The sequence below is a fragment of the Channa argus genome, chromosome 5 (genome assembly GCF_033026475.1).
Source record: "Channa argus isolate prfri chromosome 5, Channa argus male v1.0, whole genome shotgun sequence".
Taxonomy (NCBI): Eukaryota; Metazoa; Chordata; class Actinopteri; order Anabantiformes; family Channidae; genus Channa; species Channa argus.
Genome location: NC_090201.1, coordinates 15,802,190 through 15,821,726, shown reverse-complemented (window position 1 = coordinate 15,821,726; position 19,537 = coordinate 15,802,190). Strand labels below are relative to the sequence as shown.

The 19,537-nt window shown below is 37.5% G+C and overlaps 2 protein-coding genes across 4 annotated transcripts; one reads left to right on the top strand and one right to left on the bottom strand.

The window, feature by feature from the left end:
* On the bottom strand, window positions 1-7,064 carry tgfa (transforming growth factor, alpha). Of its 3 annotated transcripts, none has more exons than XM_067503157.1 (7): window positions 6,741-7,064; window positions 5,687-5,860; window positions 5,336-5,509; window positions 3,851-3,965; window positions 2,235-2,384; window positions 1,952-2,043; window positions 1-1,570 (listed from the first exon to the last, which is right to left on the bottom strand). In XM_067503157.1, exons 1-7 carry the CDS (start codon window positions 6,778-6,780, stop codon window positions 1,563-1,565), a joined length of 753 nt encoding a protein of 250 aa, XP_067359258.1. In that variant the 5' UTR covers window positions 6,781-7,064; the 3' UTR covers window positions 1-1,562. The 3 variants fall into 3 exon arrangements, with proteins under 3 accessions (XP_067359258.1, XP_067359259.1, XP_067359260.1); XM_067503158.1 differs by lacking the exon at window positions 6,741-7,064 and adding an exon at window positions 5,984-6,006; XM_067503159.1 differs by lacking the exon at window positions 2,235-2,384 and having other exon boundaries at window positions 6,741-7,063.
* A 2,820-nt stretch (window positions 7,065-9,884) lies between these two features.
* Window positions 9,885-17,522, top strand: slc2a11a (solute carrier family 2 member 11a). The gene is made up of 12 exons (XM_067505275.1): window positions 9,885-9,908; window positions 10,268-10,366; window positions 11,052-11,212; window positions 12,516-12,640; window positions 12,865-12,994; window positions 13,077-13,225; window positions 13,518-13,705; window positions 14,260-14,370; window positions 14,983-15,084; window positions 15,906-15,981; window positions 16,256-16,383; window positions 17,207-17,522. The coding sequence occupies exons 1-12, from the start codon at window positions 9,885-9,887 to the stop codon at window positions 17,423-17,425; spliced, it is 1,512 nt and encodes a 503-aa protein (XP_067361376.1). The 3' UTR covers window positions 17,426-17,522.
* The last annotated feature ends 2,015 nt before the right edge of the window (window positions 17,523-19,537 follow it).

Here is a 19,537-nt window from a genome sequence, read left to right as displayed (position 1 = left end):
TCATATAATAAAGGCTGATTTATTGTGACAACATAAATCTTACAATGTAAATGGTCAATCACCAGGATCTTCTCTTCAGATGATTCTGAATTGACACTATATACACACACACCAACATGTATATTATTTCTGTATTTTGATATTTACACATTGTCATAAACACATATTCTAAATGTAAATATCACATTTTGTAAACAACCTCAGGCTTTTGGCATATAAATACCATCACAGTCATTTTATGGTGGAATTTGTCTCATCACACAAAGCGCATACACAATTGATATTCCTGTCAGTTTGTAATTGATATTTATTTTTTTTATTCCTTCACAAATAATTACTCCAGTATTTTCAGAAATTCTTGGATATTTAGTTTCTGACATTCAGAGGTGTTACTTTAACAATGATTAAAATTCAAATCTGAGACAATGCTATAACACACTGGAAATAGGTAAGTATCTTGTGTTGTTTGCATCAGAGCTCAATCAGGCAAAGTTATGTATTTGGCATCTCGTTATATGGACTCTTCAAGTGACTACGTTGTAAAAGAAGTGCAGTTTTTTTTTTCTTTTTCTTTTTTTTAGGGGGGGATGAGCAAGCTAGCTTGCAGAAAAGTGCAATAATACAATAGTACAACAGAACAATGTGGCCACCTGGGGTGTGCATGTGTTGGTTCAGTTATAGCTTGCAAATCAAAAACCTCTAATGCAGGAAGATGTTCAAGTACAGTTTAGGAATAAAAAATAAAACTGACATTATTTTATCTTCAGTAGTGATACTGGAGTCATCAAATCTTTCGAATCACACCAGATTTTCTTTACCAATGCATATCAAAACCATTTTGAAACTGAAAGTTTTGACGTTTGTATGAAGTCCAGTTTTTCCATGGTTTTAAATTCATTAATAGCCAGTTCAGTTACAATTCCTACTCCTGTCAGGTGAAGTGACTTCCTTCTTTAAAAACAGACACTAAAAATGTTTAAAGTATCAGTTTCCCCCGCCCACCATAACTTCTTAAAAATGTCCTCTGTGCTTGTAGAGTTGTGACAAAAAGTGTGCAAAGATACTAAAAGACAAAAATAGGAACTGGAATTTTCTGACTTAAGTAAATGAATTACTGTTCCCCTGCATCCCAAAATATACACATGTCCAAAAAATAAACACATGTCCAATTCAACCTCAACATAGGATTATTAATAGTTGTGTAGATAATTTCTCTCGTCCTCTAGACCAGCTAATAAGAGCAGGCAGGACAAATGGAGTTCTTCCCATGTTGGATTTGGCAGCAGCTTCATTCTAAAAGCTTCAGAAAGAATGTTGCAATTCTGTGCACATTTCCACAGAATCAAAAAGTGTAGTAAACATGTTCCTGGGTTTCTGTAGTCCAAACGTCCCAGAAAAAAAAATGTCACAAAACATTTAACCTCCCACATCAAGCAGGCCTACCTTTGCCACACAGATGATGACGCTGCTTCACCTATGGCCAGGTCTGTTTGATCTAAGCATGCAATTCTGAGGTTTTGCAGGTCAGATGCAAACAGCTCACGTTCCAGCAGAATGTCTTCTTAAACCACTAGAAGGGAAAATAGATAAATAATAGTAAGAAACAGACAAAAAGACTAAATCTAGCAGCTGGCCTGATTTAGCCTGATTCCTTTCTTCCACAGACCTCTATTGTTGTCCTAAACTATAATAAATACACATCCCTGAGCCACAACATTTCTGTCTTTTTCAAAGATGTGGCCAAGGACAAAGACAAAACCAAACAAACTCCTGGCATGTCCAAAAAATTATTCAACCCACAGTCAGTTATTAAAAAATATGAACATAGGAGAAATGCGATCCCTCTTATCACATGCCTACCCTATAAATGTAGGGCTCTTTAATCTTTGCTTTCTAAATACACAGAAGAGCATTTAGGCAAAGTGGAATTCTTAAAAAAGACATAAAGTACCACTCTCAGATGGATAGCAGGATGCTCCGTGCTTCTCTGGGGCAGAGTGATGTGCGTGGCTCCGCCTGCGACAGTCCTGCCTCCACCAACAACTGCACAAGAAAGAACTTAAGTACTCAAAAACCTGAAAATCCTTCTAGCATCAAGATTATTACTTCATTACATAAAAACTGTCCTGGCATCCTACTGTTTGTTATGTGCAGTTTATCAGTTCCAGTCTGTTCGCTTAATGGGAATACAGAGAATTTCTAGGAAAGAAATGTTATAAAACATGTTTACTTACTGTAAAATTGTACACAACACCATGATCAGAACACACCCAATCACGCACAACACCAGCATTGTTGCAACAGTCTGTTGTCTGTGATTAGTTGCAACTACAGCCAGCAGGTCTGCATGCTCACACCTCATCCCGACAAAACCTGGATGACACCTGCAACGTGGACTCTAATTAACTGCATGAACAGTAAAATAAGGCAAATATCAGTGGTACTGGCTGACAGGTCCCAAATCCCAAAACTTAACAGCTTATATATATGAAAAAAAAAAAAAAAGATCTGCTCACTTAGATTAGAACAAATGCATCCTGTCCTACATCAGAAAGTTTCATCTCCTTTTCTCCAGAAACAATCCGCCCAAGTTTCTTTTTATAGATGTATTCTATTGGCCTCAGCTCTTTAAAGTTCTAATATCCTCGTGTGTGTGGAGCAAATTCCTCTCTACATATATACAGTACACTGGCAATTTTGACCATTTCCTCACACACTGCCCTAAAACGATTCTGTGAACAAAGGATCTTGGCAACACAGCCTTGTAGAAGTGCGTCATGGCTCATACAAAGCACATTTCTGAGGGCTATTCAAGAAGAATTAAATTGATAATCACATGGCTGTAAAGGGTTACAATAGAAATTCTAATGAGTTTGGACTCCACCAGTAAACTGTCAGGCAGATCATGTACAACTGGATATCATTGTTTCCCTCCCCAGGAGTGGCTGACAAACAAAAATAACTCTAACACCAAGATGTAATAATGCAACAGATCACAAAAACCCCCAAGGTAGGGTTTGGGAAACTAAAAGCCTCTCTTGTGGTGACTAATATCAATGTTAATGAGCCCCTGATTAGAAAACATTAAACAACAATGGTGCTTGGCAGAGCTGCAAGAAGGAAGCCACTACTCTTCAAAAAGCACATCGCTGCCAATCTACAGTTTGCTCAAACCATGGGGAGGAGTAAAACACTATTGGAAGAACGTTCTGTGGACAGACGAGACCAAAGTAGAACTTTTCAACTTGAATGCGAAGCTTAATGTTTGGTGACGACAAAATGCTGCATTCCAGCATATAAACCTTATCCCATCATTTAAACATGATGACAGCTTTGCTGCTTCTGAACCAGCACTGCTTTCCATCATTAATGGGGCTATGAATTCTGAGCTGTACAGGAAAATTCTACAGGAAAGTTTTTATGCATCTGTGAGCTGAAGCTCAACAGAAAGTGGATAAAGCAGCAAGACAACAAGCCAAAACACGCAAATATTTCTACCAAAAAATGTTAAAAGCAAAAGAAATTGAAGTGCTGATTTGTAAGGGGGAAATGAGCTAGAAGTCCCTCCAACTCCAAAATGAAGGGTTGGGGGAGGTCGGAGCGGCTGCTGAAAGCACAGGCTTATTTTTGCAGAAACGGAGAAATTCCTTTGGGTTCACAAATTTTTAAATGTCACTGTAAGGGAAGGAATTTCACATAATTGCAATATACAGAGTATTATGTTTAAATCTGAGAGTAATTTTGGCAATACTGTTATATAGTATGTATAGAGTGAACAATGTAAAACTGTCAAACATTGACAATGACAGAACATTAACAGTATTTTATTTTTGAAAAAGTATTAACTTACACACATGCAGGCGTCTCTTCCAATATGAGGAAGCGACAAGTGCCGTGGAAGCAGAAATGGCGGTGGGAGTCTGGACAGTCATCGAAATGAGACCGAACAGCTGCAGCCACGAACTCTGTGAAGATACACAACAAGATGGCGTGAGCACACACAAGGTACTAAACTTTTCTTTTGTAACCAATACAAATCCGAGTTAGCCGAGTGGCCAGTTGTCTTAGACAGTGGGGTTTAAATTAAACATCCACTATTAATCAGGTCGACTTGTGCCAGAACTGGAACAACCCTACCTATAGTAGAACCTCATTGAATGAATTTGACCCAAAATAACGTTATGTAATGTGATATAAGAGCCCTTAGTCAGAATACGGAACATGACACAGGTGGATATCATGAATCTAAAAATAACGTAAGCCTGCAGATACCTGAAACAACAACATGTACTAAATCCTAAAGCTGACACCCACGCCACCATCGACATAGACTCCAGCCTTTTGTCCCTAGCTGCATGTGGCAGCTCACATCTCTCTCTGTACCTGGGAGGGACAGTCAAGAAATGTCAAAGTAAACTGACACTGCAAACAAAAACCTCTGTCCATCAACGCACGTTAGGACTGAGGAGAGAGCACATCCCTGCAGGGGCCCTACTTCGTTACCGGAAATTAAAGCCTTTACTATAGCTGATGTTTTCTCCTGGGAATCATCTCAGTTTTCACTCTGACAAACAAAATAAGAGTAAATATATCTATTAAATGAACACCCAGACAAAACAGGACATTTCTTAGCCATAATCTGTACAGTCAGACAAATTCCTACATAACTGACTCAAACAATAGTCAATTTTCCACAAGGAGCCAAAACAGATGCCACAGTGTGGCATTCAGAGTGAGAAGGAGGATGAACATCCAGACAGATAGCTGCATTACAGCCTTCATCACACACTCCATTCCAACGGTAAATGGGCTTTTGGATTGCAGCCTACATTTATTGTCTCCTGCTTTCAGACTCTGTGAAAGCCCTCTGTTGTCCCTGAGGCATCTGCCTACCAACTCCTCTCCCTTTCCATGTGATTTTGGCAGCCGAGAGAGAAGAACATTGAGAAAGAAAATGGCCTTTAGGCCAAATAAGGTGCTTTTCACACAATAATGCAATACTTTATGTGCATCTTGTGGGAACCTGCTGAATATATAGCTTATAATCTTTTATTTACCACAATTGCTGCCCTCTCTCACACTAAGAGGATCAATTGTCGGTGTGCGCCACACTGTCTGCATAATGTTGATGCACTGTAGCTGAATGAGAAGCTTTACAGTGTGGAGAAGTCCTGTTGTTGAAACAACGCTGCACTGAGAAGGACTCAAGGGGAGCACTGAGGACAACTGGTGCATTTTATCTGAAATACTGTGGGTTTTTTTTCTTTTTTTGCAATGGCTTGAAAATGAACTTTAACTTTTCCCTCTATCCTATCACAGCTGTACTGTAACATACTTTTAACTGGGGGGATGTTGGCAGTAGTAGCCGCAGTAGTTGTAGTGCTTCTTGCGGTTGTTGCAGAGCTGCTTGTTGAGACGTAAGTAGCTTCAGAGGAAATCATATCAATGGAAATACCAGCATCAGTGATTGTTGAATTGTTCTGCCCAGCTCCAAGTGTAAAAAGGGAATCTGTATGAAGACAAATAAAAAACTGTTAAAATGTAAAAATTCATAAGAATAACAATCTCTGCAGGAATACTATCAGATATAAAGCCGCTGAGGAAGACAGGGAACTGACATTTGGTTTGACAATGAGCTTGAACCTTCCCATGTATCTTTAAATAACCTCAATCTTCTGAGACTTACTTATATCTGTAAGAATGTCAGTCGTAGTTTCAAGTGCAGTGTTGCTTGTACTGCTGGTGGCTGCAAGGCTGCTTGTGGAGGTGTTCAGGGGAACATTGGAGTTTTTATCAGTGGAAAAACTACCCTCAGTAATTGTCGTATTGCTTGGCCCCACTCCAAATGTAAAGAGTGAACCTGCACCGAAGAAAACAAACTTTGGTTATAATATCACACAGACATGAAATGGGGAAATGTGGGAATAACAAGAAATCCCTGCAAGGATCAAGATTTACAAAAATAAGTTCACTGCAAACTCACCATTGAGTATCACAGACATACTAAAACTACCTATAGGAATATAAGAAATATATATTACTGTATTGTGATTTTTTTTTTCCACCCACAAGAAAACCAGGTGTCACATATGATGATGAACCACCTGAGGGTAGAAGTCCAAGGATATTGCACCTTTACTGCTATGATAATGTGACATGGTCTTCAATGTGATACTGATGCTTCTTTGAGTATCTGGTACCAAACACTACTAACAGGTTCAGGCCCCTGATAAAAGGATGAAACCTAAGCACTATAAATACACAAGGTCCTTTGAAGACACGCAATCACAGCCCAAGACATAAAACACCTCATAAACATACCTTGTTGTAAAGAAGCTGACTGAAACCAAAAAGGAAATGTAAAAAAAATAAATAAAACTACAAATTTTCAGCCTTTTCCCCCCTCACAATAAAAATGCATAGCACAGAAAGTTATCACAAAACACACTACCCTTACATACAGGGAGTAACTCTCTAAGGGCAGACTTCTTAAAGGATAAACAATTAGCTATCAGAACCAGTAGAGTATCACCCATGTGGTAAAACTAACTTCAATAGAAGAACTATAGTAACTCAAGGTCATAAATTCAGATCCACTAAATTAATGTTAGGCCTCAATAAGATGAACAGCAGGGAACAACCCAAATTGAATATTTTATTCACGACTTTCTGAACGTACTCAAACATGATTTGACAGTTCAGGATGAGATTTCCACTTCAAGTGTTTCTTGGCTACTCACCGCTTATGAGAAAAATTGTATCCCAGAAAATCCGAGTCATCGTGTCGACTAGACGTCTAAACTACAGGAACCTGATGAGCAGCTCCACTGAAATGTGATGGAGTGTGATGAGGAACCACATTAGTGTTTGGTGATGCAGGCTCCGCGGCGAACAGCGGCGACCATCAGCCCAGAAAACATTCAATCACACAGCAGATCTGCGAAACACAAACAGCTGATCACCTCACAGTGCACATGCTGGGGTGGAGAAGAAGCGGTGGACCTCTTTTCTTACTTCTTCTCTGTTTTCTCCTGCAGGATGTCCGAGCGTTTAACTTCCCCGTGTTCAATTGAGGAAACTCGTGTAATCCTGTCAGAGGCTGACCAATTAGAAAAGGGGGGGTGGGGGGGAGAGGAACGGGGGGGAGAGGAAGGGTGGTGGTGGGGGCGGGGGGGTAGTGCGGGGGATGTCTCATTATTACCACAATATGACATTTGTTTTGGTTAATTAATGTGGTGCTTCTTAGGCCAATTATCTCATTATCTATAATTAGTTTAATTGAGAGTGTGTACAATCTTTTTCCCTTTTTAAGACGTTTTCTAATATAAATTTCAAATAACATAGATTTCCATGTATTAGCGTTTTTGAAACAACTAGCAAAATTAGATACATTTATTTCAAAATACAGTTGGTATCTTTATTTGCTGCCAATGTATCTTTAATGATATGAGTCGAATTGTGATTTTGAGTTATGCAAAAAAATTAATTTAATTTATTAAAAAAGAGATTGAAAGTTGTTTTTTATTTGTTTGGTTCTTTGTTTTCCATCATTTCAGTGAGCCTAAGAATATCTTTGCTCATCCATCTGTTCATTCATCTGTCAAACAGCTTGGTCAAAAGTGAGATGAGTAGACAAAAGGCAGACAGCTGGCCGTGTAAATTTGCTGTAGTTTTAATTCTAATGTTGTAGTGATTTTCTGACCTGTCGCGTGTCTTTCAGGTTCAATAAAACTTCCAAACTTTAGAGGAAAGTGCATTAGTGAAATGGTTCAAGACATACCCAAAACCAGGGCTATTGTACATTTTATGTTTGGGTTTCAGAGGCAGATTAACAGTCAAAAGTTATTTACATCTTAATAGTTCAAAAAGTTCCTTTTTTTCTCACCTCTGTGGCCTTGTCAGCTCCAATGATAAAACATTCGCAGATCTGACAGATTCAGCTAAGACCTCCCCAGTAGTTCTCCTCCAAACAATCAGCTGACAATGGTCTGTATATGACACTTTTCTACCTTATGCTCTGCTTCTCATTTACACACACACTCATGCACCAATGACATGAGAGCTGCTATGCAAGGTGCTGGCCTTACCCTCTGGGAGCAATTTGGGGTTTAGTGTCCTGCCCAAGGACACTTCCACATATGAAATGGAAGGAGCTGGGAATCAAACCACTGGCCCTGCAATTGGTGGAGGCCTGCTCTTCCTCATGCCCTACAGCCACCCCATGAGATAGCATGCGAAATGGTTTTCTTCTGTAAAAAGCAAATGTATCAGCGAGGATGGTAATGTGATCATTTTACTGGAATCTGAGGTTCAAAATGCTTATTGATCTGTTTAAAAGCTGGTTAATAATGTATAAACAAGTTAAGCTGTCTCTTCATTAGCTGCATTTTCCAGTGCACAGATTAGTTGCTTGTTGAGATCTGTCTGTCACTTGGAAGAGAAAAAACCTTTTCATAGGCTGCAACATTTCAAACCAGCCCCATCTGCTGGCCATGAATACAATTTCACTACAGAAACATTTTTTCTTATAAAACCTCATAAAAAGAACACAATAAAAAGTATATTACAAATAATGTGCCAGAAAATCTGTCATGCAGGATTAAGGCCCCAAAAGATGTGTTCACTGTAACTTAGTTGGTTTTGATTATCTGCAAAGTAGTTAAAAGGGTTTACAGCAAGTGCAGTATCAACAAAGACAGGTTATGTGTTATTGTCTAATATTGTGATCATGTCTTGTGTCCAAATTTAGAATTAAATTTTGTCAACTTCGACAACCCCAATTCAAAAAAGTTGGGAAGATGTGAAAACGTAAATAAAAACATAATGCAATGATTTGCAAATCTCATCAAACCATATTTTATTCCCAATAGAACATAAACAACATATCAGATGTTGAAACTCAGACATTTTACGCTTTCATGGAAAATATTAGCTCATTTTGAGTTTGATTTGTTGCTGCCATCAAATTCAAATTAATATAGAAACAAAAGAATCTTGAATGTAAGGATCCTTTGATTTAAATAACACAACTTTTTTTTAATGAAATTAAAGATGGAGTTTCAAGTAGTAGAAAACCAACAGTCAACTAAAAGTGAAGGTACTAAAGGTACTCCACTACATGAGGAGTACACCTTTAACTTTTTACTCAAGTTGAAGTACACGCTCTACCGTTTATTTAAAGTACACAACGACAACTACAAGCACGTATTTGTAACTGTAATGCAGTGTGTGTTGTTGATGACATAAACGTGCAAGTCTAATCTAGATTAGTTTGACAAAAAAAAATTAGAACTAAAGATCTCTGATGCCCTGAAACTTTGCAAACCGTCAAACAGATCTGTAGAAATAACAAAATCTGTAGAAATAACGTATAATTGAAATACTTCAGTAGCCTAAACTAAAAGTAGCCTACTTCAAATTTGTGCTTGGAGGTCATCATGTTGTACTTGGCACCAGTGTTGATTTATTTATTTATGATTAAGGCACTAACAGCGGACCTGTTTCCCTCATTAGGTGATACCCCAGCAGCATCCTTCGCTTCTTAACGGAAATCTGCAGTCTGCGCGTGCGTTATTGTTCTTCCAATATGTGGCTGAAATTCTGACATTCCTCTCCACACAGCTGAGCTGAGCGCTGAGCTGTTGCCTTCAGTTAATCATTGCTGTGGCATTTGAGCAGGTAAGACATCAGCCCAGTATTTGGCCACTTGTGCTCTAACCGGCCGATTATGCAACAGCAGCCAATCAGAGGAGGCCGTCTCACGCACACTCCTGGGAACCTGTTTGCAGTTGTGCTGTTAAGGATCGTTAAATGGGACGTGGACTGACCTGCTGTGGACTTCATCAAATCACTTTACACATTTTTACCACCACCTGCAATTAACAATGACTCATTCTGGGGCAGAGAAGGTAAAAAAGAAGGTTAATTAATCTTTTTTTTTTCTATTTTTAGTTTTTAGCATTGAGTAGAAATATTTAATTTAAATATATTTAACTGTAATTTCATTCGTCATATGACTTGTTAAAAACGTTTTTCAAATTAACAACAAAACTAAAATCTGCAAGAGACACTCAGTTCCTCAAAACAAATATGCAGACTAAACTTTGAGGACATGTATCAATCAGTGTCATATGTTAACAGATTTACAATGAATACAGAAAAACAACATTCTGTAGACGACATCATTCTACAATGATCTGGCAAATTAATAAGTTTGGAGATGGTATATAATTTAATATTAAACAGCACACGATCTGTATTTGTCCAGAGCAGTTCTCTGATACTGGTGCTGATGGTTGCTTCTGCAGCCATTGGAGGAACTCTTCAATATGGCTACAACTTGGCCATAATGAACGCTCCCACAACTGTGAGTTTTTTGCGTGTTTGTTTGTTTTCTGAATTGACATCTGCAAATGTTTGTGTGTCCAAAGCGCTGTTTAGTCACTCTTCATTTATATAGTTACCGAATCATCTAAAATAGACCATCAGGCTCAAAGATGAGTATTCAGAAGGTGTAAGGTTCCAGTGTTTTGACGCGTATGGGCGTACATTTATGCTGGCATTGTTACTAATGTACACTTCTCTGTAGGGCTGTGTGAGTTTTGTATTACAAACTGTGCAAACTGTGCAGCATCAATATTATTTCACCTGTACACGTCACCGCGTAAATTTAAACATACAAAAAGTAGGTCAGTGATTAGTCACAATCATTACACATCCAGTTTTATTCTGCTGTACAAACTATTAATAGATGCAGGGTCCCTCCTCTCTTCTTAATCAAAATAATTAGAAATAAAATGGGCAAACTTCTGTCAACAACTAATAGTTTGTTCATAGACATAAATATTTTCTCTGTTTCATAAAAGAATAAATTAAAATTTTCAAATCAAATAAAGGCAAAAATCACAAAATCTAAGAAGAAGAACTTACAAAGTAAAGTGCACACTCCTTTGGTAAAGGTAATAAGTACTAGATTTAACTGATGTTCTGTTGATGTGTGTGTGTTTGGTTAATTAAGTGAAACTTTAAAAGTAAATGGTCTTTTGTTACAGTATATTCAGACATTTGTCAATGAGACATTCCTGGAGCGCTGGGACATCCAGTTGGAGAATTACCAGGTGACACTGGTCTGGACAATCATTGTTTCCATCTTCTCATTCGGAGGTTTTGTGGGGGCTCTTATTGCAGGACCAATGACAATACGCTTTGGCAGGTAAAATACAAGCTGCTGTATCATGCTACTGTCATCAAGTCTACTAATGCACTAGTGCAGAAGGTTACCACATGTAGAGAGTAAAAATAAATCTGTAGATGTGCTCTTCTGCGATTTAAATATAATTTAAATATAATTTAATTTACCAGACACGTACATGCATTTCACTGTGCAAATTATGGTGAATTTTTTTTTTATCAGTTATATCAGATGCACCAAACAGTGGTAGCACACTGCTTTAGAGGGAGGCTGGTTCTACTTCAATTACCTTCACCACTCACAAAACAATCCGCCCTGAGTCTACTGGTTCCTGCTGGACATGTATATGTTTAAGGAAACAGTGTTTTATCTTTTTAAATCCTAAGTCATACCTAAAACATCGTAGAACACATATCACTCAAAATGAGTAAATGATGCATTTGTTAGGGCTATTTCTAGTTGTAGATTAAGCCACATTTGTTGATTTACAGCAACTAGACAGTGAATGTATTAAGCTAAAGCTAAAAAATAGGTCACCATAGATTTAACTAAACAAATGGATCGGATAATTATCCATCGGATAATTATTCAGCTGATATCAAGTTATTCAGGCCTAACTGATACAATTAATACCTTCTTGTTTCTTTATGTCGGAAATATATATCCCAGGGTTGTGGAATAGATGTAACTCTGTATCAGAAGGATCAGTTATTGGCCTGCAAAAAAAAAACAAAAAAAAAAAACATGGAGATTGAAACAACTAAAACTGGGTTGGCCACCACAGTGTCCAGACCTACCCACCTTATTAAGAATCTTGGGGATATTCTGGAGGCAACTATATGCAGTGGTCCAACTCTTCCAACATCAATACAAGATCCTGGTGAAAAATGAATGCAACTTTGGATAAAAATAATTGTTTCCCTATATTGTTTATTGTTTATTGTTTATTGCATAAGCTCATTGATACGGTGCCATGATCAGAGTTATTATGGGGTAATGAAATATAATTCTGCATGAGTATTTTTGGGGGGGCGAGCAGTGTATGTTTTTTATGATGAAAGAAAATGTCACCTAGTTTTACAACCTAAATCATTTTTGTGTTTAATAGTTTTTGGTCAACAGTGAAGCTTAAGTGCTTTAACAAGATGATAAAAGTTGTCGGTACAGTCTATTCAGTTTGGGTGTTATTTTAGAGGTTTTTCATTAAATGAATCTACCCACATGTTCCTGCAAGATGTTCAGAAATGCAATGTATGAGTCTGTGTTTCTTCAGACTTCAGACTTACAGCAACCTGTTACTTTTGCCCTCTTTTCCCTTACCAAGGAAGAAGTGTCTGCTGTTGAACAACATTTTTCTCATGACTGGTGCACTCTTAGCACTGACAAGTAGAGCTGCCAAGTCTTTTGAGATGATCATTATCTCCCGTGTCCTCGTTGGAATAAATGCTGGTATGTTATCTATGTCAAGAGAAAAACTGTAACTGTATATGTCTCCCATCTAATACCCACAGTTAAACAAAAGGGTGAATCTCCCCCCCTAAATTATTATTTAGTCACCCTGCTTGCTGCAGACATACATGAGAACTGAACCAAGACATATTGAGATAATAGAGCCATTAAAGAAAAAATATTAAAAATCTTAACTTGACAGGAAGGTGATGTGGGTTTTGCAGGAATCAGCATGAATGTGCAGCCCATGTATTTTGGAGAAAGCGCACCGAAGCACTTACGTGGGGCGATCTCATTGTCATCAGCCGTTTTTACTGCATTTGGTGTTGTTTTGGCGCAGGTGGTTGGGCTCAGGTAGGAGCACTATAAAACATACAAAAATGTAATTTAAGTTTGAGATATAGCCCCAGTAAGATTCTGGATTATTCATTTATAGAGAGATGTTAGGCAGCGAGTCGTGTTGGCAGTACCTTCTTGCCAGTAATGCAGTCCCTGGACTCATTCAGCTGGTGACGCTGCCGTGGTTCCCAGAAAGCCCCAGATACCTGCTCATTGACAGGGGCGACAAGGACGCTTGTATTAATGGTGGGTGTTGTGATGTGTTAAACTTTGGTGGAATGTTAACCAACATGTACTCAGTCACTGTACTTCAGTACTTGTTAATTGAGTATTGTTGGTATTTATGTAATGTTAAAGAAAAGGAAAGGAATCTCCTTTGATCTTTTGACAGCTATAGTTAGTTAGATGTCAACCTAGAACATTAAATTATATTATACATTATTTCATTCAGAAACCTAAATACAATTACTTGTAGCAGCCAGATTGAAACATAACCAAACATCCTTTGATAATAAAGTTGTGTTTTTTTCTTGGTCAGCTCTGAGGTGTCTGCATGGCTGTGAGGTCCCAAACAGTGAGCTGAAAGAGATCCTCGAGGAACAGGCAGAAACCAAAGGAATGAGGCCGCGCCGCCCCTGGGAGCTTTTTACTGACCGCTCTGTGCGCTGGCAGCTCATCTCCATCATGGTTATAAGCAGTGCCATGCAGCTCTGTGGTAATGACTCGGTAAGAAGGACTGGCCAAAGAGCCCATTTCATGTCTCTGGATATGTGCTGGGGGTCTTCCTGTATAACAAAATGCAATTTAGCCTATGAGGATCACTGTACCGGTCCACTGTCATAGATATCAGATTTGTCCCTCTGCTACTATGCAAAGGACAGTTGTTTAAAATTTTGAGATGACCCAGCAGTGTTTTGCGTCATGGTTGTATATTATGTAATAAAGCATAAGAAGCATCATCCCTTGCTAAATTATGCAGTGATAAATGTGTGAATATTACTTATTATTTTGAATATCGACCATGGACTAAAGAATTTTGTCTTTCATTGACCTTTTGCTCTTTTACGACAGGTCTAAGCTAATTTTCAAAGCTACCTCCTCATTAGAACGTGCAGATATAATAAGTAACAAGCACGCGCCTGGCAGGTTTAGAGAGCAGACTGGATTTTAACATAGCTACTCTGTGTATACAGTACTAGCACAGTCAGCTTTAGCACTTGTTAAAGGCTCAAGATGCTCTGCAATGCTGATATATTTGTTTCTCTTCCTTTCCTTTTCAGATTTACTTCTATGCATCATATGTTTTTAAAGAGGCTGGAATGTCTAATGATCAAATCCAGTATGCCACAATTGGCACTGGTACATGTGAGTTCACTGCCTGTATAATGTGTGTAAGTATCCTTAATTGTGTTATGTAAGCAGCTAGGGGCAAAGATTGCTTCAGTGCAGAGTAATGCCATAGTTTCAATGTGAGAACTACCCTGTGTACTGTACATAGGTTTAGGTTGTAGTTAACATTTCTTTTACTCCTGAGAACACTCACAAATGTTCTGGTTTTCTAACATACTGGAGTAACACACTAGAATATGTGTTGTATAATTACCAAGAAATCAGAAAGAAATCAACTAACATAAACTAATTAACTAAACTAACTAAAGTAACACAGTAAAGTCCAAGTATAAACTCCATTCCAGAAAAGTTGTGACTTATTCTAAAATGCAAATGCAATCTGTGATTTGTTAATTCGCTTGAACTTTTATTTTGTTTGACAAAATAAATTACACTAATGAGATATGATATGACACATTAATTGATGAATTTCTGAAACAATGAAAGACAATGTTTTTTGTTTTTTTTAATCTTCAATTAGAGCTGGGCCAAAATTATCAAAATCAACTTTTAATGATGCATTTTTAAGCATGTTTAGTTTTGTGCTACACCTCACTGTAAGATGTTTGTTATACAGTAACGCCATATAACAAGATGTAGAATGGTGTTTTCAGAACCTGCTGATTGAGCGCAAAGGCCGGAGGTTCATGCTGATGGGAGGTTTCATACTTATGACCATCTGGGCTGTTGTCTTCACTGTTGCTCTATTGTCTGAGGTAATCATGAGTTGTACATAACAAACAGTAAGTAGTTACTTAGAAGCTAATGTCTGGTTAGCGTTATAGGAAAGGTGGAATTCCTGGCACTATTTGAGCTCATGGATGGAATAATGAGCAGGCCTACCGAGAACAGGCTCAGGGGCTCAACAGGTCAGAGAAGCCCTGGGAGAAGGAGAAATGAAGTGATTGTTAATATTTCTTATCAGAAAGCCACAGTGCTTAGTTACAAAGATACAAAATGATCTATAAGGGATAAAATATATGACATAAAAAGTAACAAAAAACACCCAAATTGACATAAAACAGTAGTTTATCAAACAAATTTAGACCTATTATTAGACTAGTTGGATGTCCTCTCAAGAAAAAAAGTTTGGTAAGTGTCAGAGGTCACTTTTACAATGTTAATTGACTTTGTGGTTGATTCTGAACAAATACTAACATGAAGACTGGTTCAAAAACATTGTACGTCTTCAGACTGATGTATGTACAAAAAGTTTCATCTCTCGTTAGTTTGAGGGTCACTCTATAAAGTAATACATTGAGTGTAAGAACAGTGAACTTGTCTCGAGTCATCAATGGGTTTGTGTTTGACTAATAAATTAATATACCTACATACATATTGTGGCAAACACTAATTGGTGAAACAAGGTAATTTCACTTCCAGGTTTGTGAAGGATTCACATGACAATGTTTAGAGTGTGAGGAACTTAACATCCATTAAGGTATAAAACAGAAATGTATGAGCAGCCTATGAGATATAAAAGTTTTAGTTTTAATTTCTTCTTACTTCGGATCTCTGCCTGCCTACATGTAAACAGGGCTATATATCCTGGATGCCGTACCTGAGCATGACCTGTGTCTTCACTTACATTCTCAGCTTTGGCATGGGACCAGGTCAGTGTAACATTTTTGGAAAATTTCTTTTATCCGGATTTTACATCAGACAAATTTGCAAACTGTCTTTAAGTTACATTATCAGTATTCCTCTGTGTTTCATGTGTTTTCATGAACCCCACATAAGCTCTAGGAACTTGAATACTGATTTGATTTTCATACCTCATTACTTCAAATCTTCAAATCTAAAAGACATTGAAAGTTGGTAGTTATTCATTCTAAAGACATGATGGCTGAGAAAACACTGATCAATGCGTTTTATATTTGTTCTCAGCTGGAGTCACTGGTATTCTGCCCACAGAGATATTTAATCAGAGAGCTCGGCCTGCAGCCTACATGATCGCTGGCTCTATGATGTGGCTCAACCTTTTCATCATTGGAATGATCTTCCCATTTCTAGTGGTCAGTTTAACCATACACCACCCACCCACCAGCATTCATCTATCAAATAATATGTTGTTACAGTTTTATCACAAGATCATAAACTCCTTTACAGAATGGGCATTATCAGTTATATTATCAGTAGTCATATAACATTTTCTTGTTATGGTAGCTTTTTTTTTTTGAAACACAACAACTTTGAACCACCTGCAATCAGAAGGACATTAAAAAAATAAGTATAGAAAGAATGCAAGCAAACTGGCAAGTAAATGCAACATAAAAAAATATTTGGATCTCTTTCAGAGAACAAGGGTTAGGGTTAATTTTATTTTTTGTGGAGTAATTGAAATTACTTTTGTAATTCTCATAATAGGGCAACATGGTGGTGCAGTGTGTTAGAGCAGCCACCTTACAGCAAGAGAGTTCCCAGTTCAAATCCCCAGCTAGTTGTGGCCTCTGTGGAGTTTGCTTGCATGGGTTTCCTCCAGGTACTGCAGTTTCCTGGCAGTCCAAAGTCATGCATGTTAGGTTACGGTAATTGGTGGCCCTAATTTGCCCATCGCTGTCAGTGGTTGTTTGTGTATGTATCTCTGTGTTGGCCCTGAGATAAACTGGTGACCTGTCCAGGTTATACCCTGCCTCTCGCTTAATGACAGTTGGATAGGCTCCAGCCCTTCATGACCCTGATCACAGGATAAGCAGTTAAGACAATAGGTGAATGGATGGATGGATTTGAATTAGACTTGAAGCCAGACTCAAATATAAACATTTCAGTGCTTATTTAAATTAATCAAAATTATGTCATAACCCAGTCTAACAGCTCACGTTTGCCTTTCCTTCACAGAGTGGGTTGCGTGCCTTCTGCTTTGTTCCTTTCGGAGCAGTCTGCCTGTTGTCTGCTCTATATGTTGGCCTATTCCTGCCTGAGACCAAGGGGAAGTCGCTATCAGCCATAACTAGTGAATTCCAAAAGCTCAACTTTAAAGACCTGGACAAAAGGTTTCCACAGGAGATTGGAGCTCAGTATCATCAGGGTAAAGTGTATCTCTCCACAGCCTTGTAGACAAACATTTTCTCCTCAAACATTTTGACTCACTTTGACCTGAACTGCTTGAGTTGGAAGATGTCAATTCACTGAAAGCAACCTGGATCTACTAGAACTTCAATGGTAAGGTCAAGTGTATTTAGGGATAAAAATAAAGCATTTCAGCCTAGCACAAAAACAGGAATTCTCTTTTTTTAATGATATTTTAGTTTTTCTTCTATAATGTAACAAGTTGGCTGCCTTAAAAGGCCCTATTAATGGTTGGAGTAGGGCTGTAAATGGACTGTGTGTTTTCTATTGTCATTAAAAAAATGAGTGTATTTACTTTTCACTGATTTAAGACACAATCATCAAACAGCTTACGTCAACTGTTTTTTTTTTTGTTGTTTTAAGACTTTGATACTGTAAGCCAAATTAGATTACTGTATTTTACAGCAGTACAACAGTCCTTCATGTCTAAACTAATTTACATCAAAGCATATTTTTAATGATGGTTCCTTGACTGTTTATAGCATGATTCATATAATGAAGGCAATTCAGAACATGCAGGCTGTGCTACTTTGTCATTGCATGTTTGTTTGTGAGTACTTTATGTATTTGTCCCATTTTTTTTTACTGTTAGTTACATGTGGATGACAACAGTGTAAATAAGATTGTTTTTGTTTGTTTATTTGTTAATGTCAAATAAAAACACAATATACAAACCAATGACAATGTGTTTATACAGAAACAAACTATTATAGTTTATGATGTGGAGCCTTAATGCTTGTAGCAAAGACTAAACACATATTTTATACATACGTGGAATATGTGTAATTGTAAAATAAAAGTAGTTAAATAAGTGTACTAATATAAAAGTGGTCCATTATTGTATTTATCTTCATATAAAGTCCAGTAAAGAGGAAAACGGTATTTAAAGCAGTTTTCTTAATAAGACCATAATTTGCTGTCTTAAATACAGGTAATAGAAAGTCCAACATCTTGGAGAACTTTTCTTCTGTGGTTTTAGTCTGTCTCTGTATCTTCATCTAATCCCAAACTGACTCCCTGATGTTGAGATCAGTGCCCACTCTATCTTTGGCCTCAGTATATATAACATTCTTAAGAGCTTTTTAGCTCTTATTAAGTACAGTAAATGTGGTGTGTCAATTAAGAATTTGTTTTATAGAACATGTGGCTGTATATCAGGCCTGAGAGCTCCTGGCACTGCAAATCAAGAAAACACATGCAAATAGACACAATTTAACCACTGTAGACAGCTGTCATAGCAATGTTTCCAGGGGCCACTAAAAACGATGAACATTTAAATTGGAGATGTATTTTAAGTTGCTCCCGGAGAGATTTTTGTTGTGTTGTGCAGCTTGTTTCTTCATTGGATTGTGTTGCTGCTTTTTGCAATGCTTTTCTCAATGCTACACCTGCGTCGTCAAATTGATGTTGAAGTTGTTTGCTTGTGTTTTTCTTAATTTGGAGTGCCATGAGCTCTCTGGGCCTCTGCATGGCTGACTGAACGACAACATTCAACTCCAGCAGAAACACTATGCTTGGGTATTTTACTGAAGTAAGTTTAGTGAAGTTTGTTACAATACACAAAAACTTTTATCTCTTTGTCACCAGTGGTTCCTTCCTTTAACCATAGAAAACGATAAATTTTTTTGTTGGCTTGAGGGTAGATCGACTAAATTGTCTACTGTGTAAAATTGTAATTGAACCTGACTTTTTAATATTCCCTCATTACAGTTATAATCACTTTTCACCAATTGCCTATAGCAGACATATGGTTTAAGTTTTATTTTGATATCAGAAACATGATACGTGGTTGAAAAAGTTGTGATGTGCATCTAATGTCATTAAAACAGAGAAAAATAAATCATCCAAACCAGTGTTATGGTATGGCTTCTGATTCTTATAAGGGCCAATTAGAGGAAATCTCTACTTTTTATAAAAGTGTTACTCTGCATGTATATAAACTAGTAGATGGACAGAATGTGTCTGTATCTGGCAGCAATAATTAAAAGACAAATATTAGGAGCTTTTTCATTTGAAATTTATTTGATGCTCATCTCTGTACCAACAAAGGAGATGAGGCTCAATAACAGAGTACAAAAACAAATATCTATAGAAAAGTAT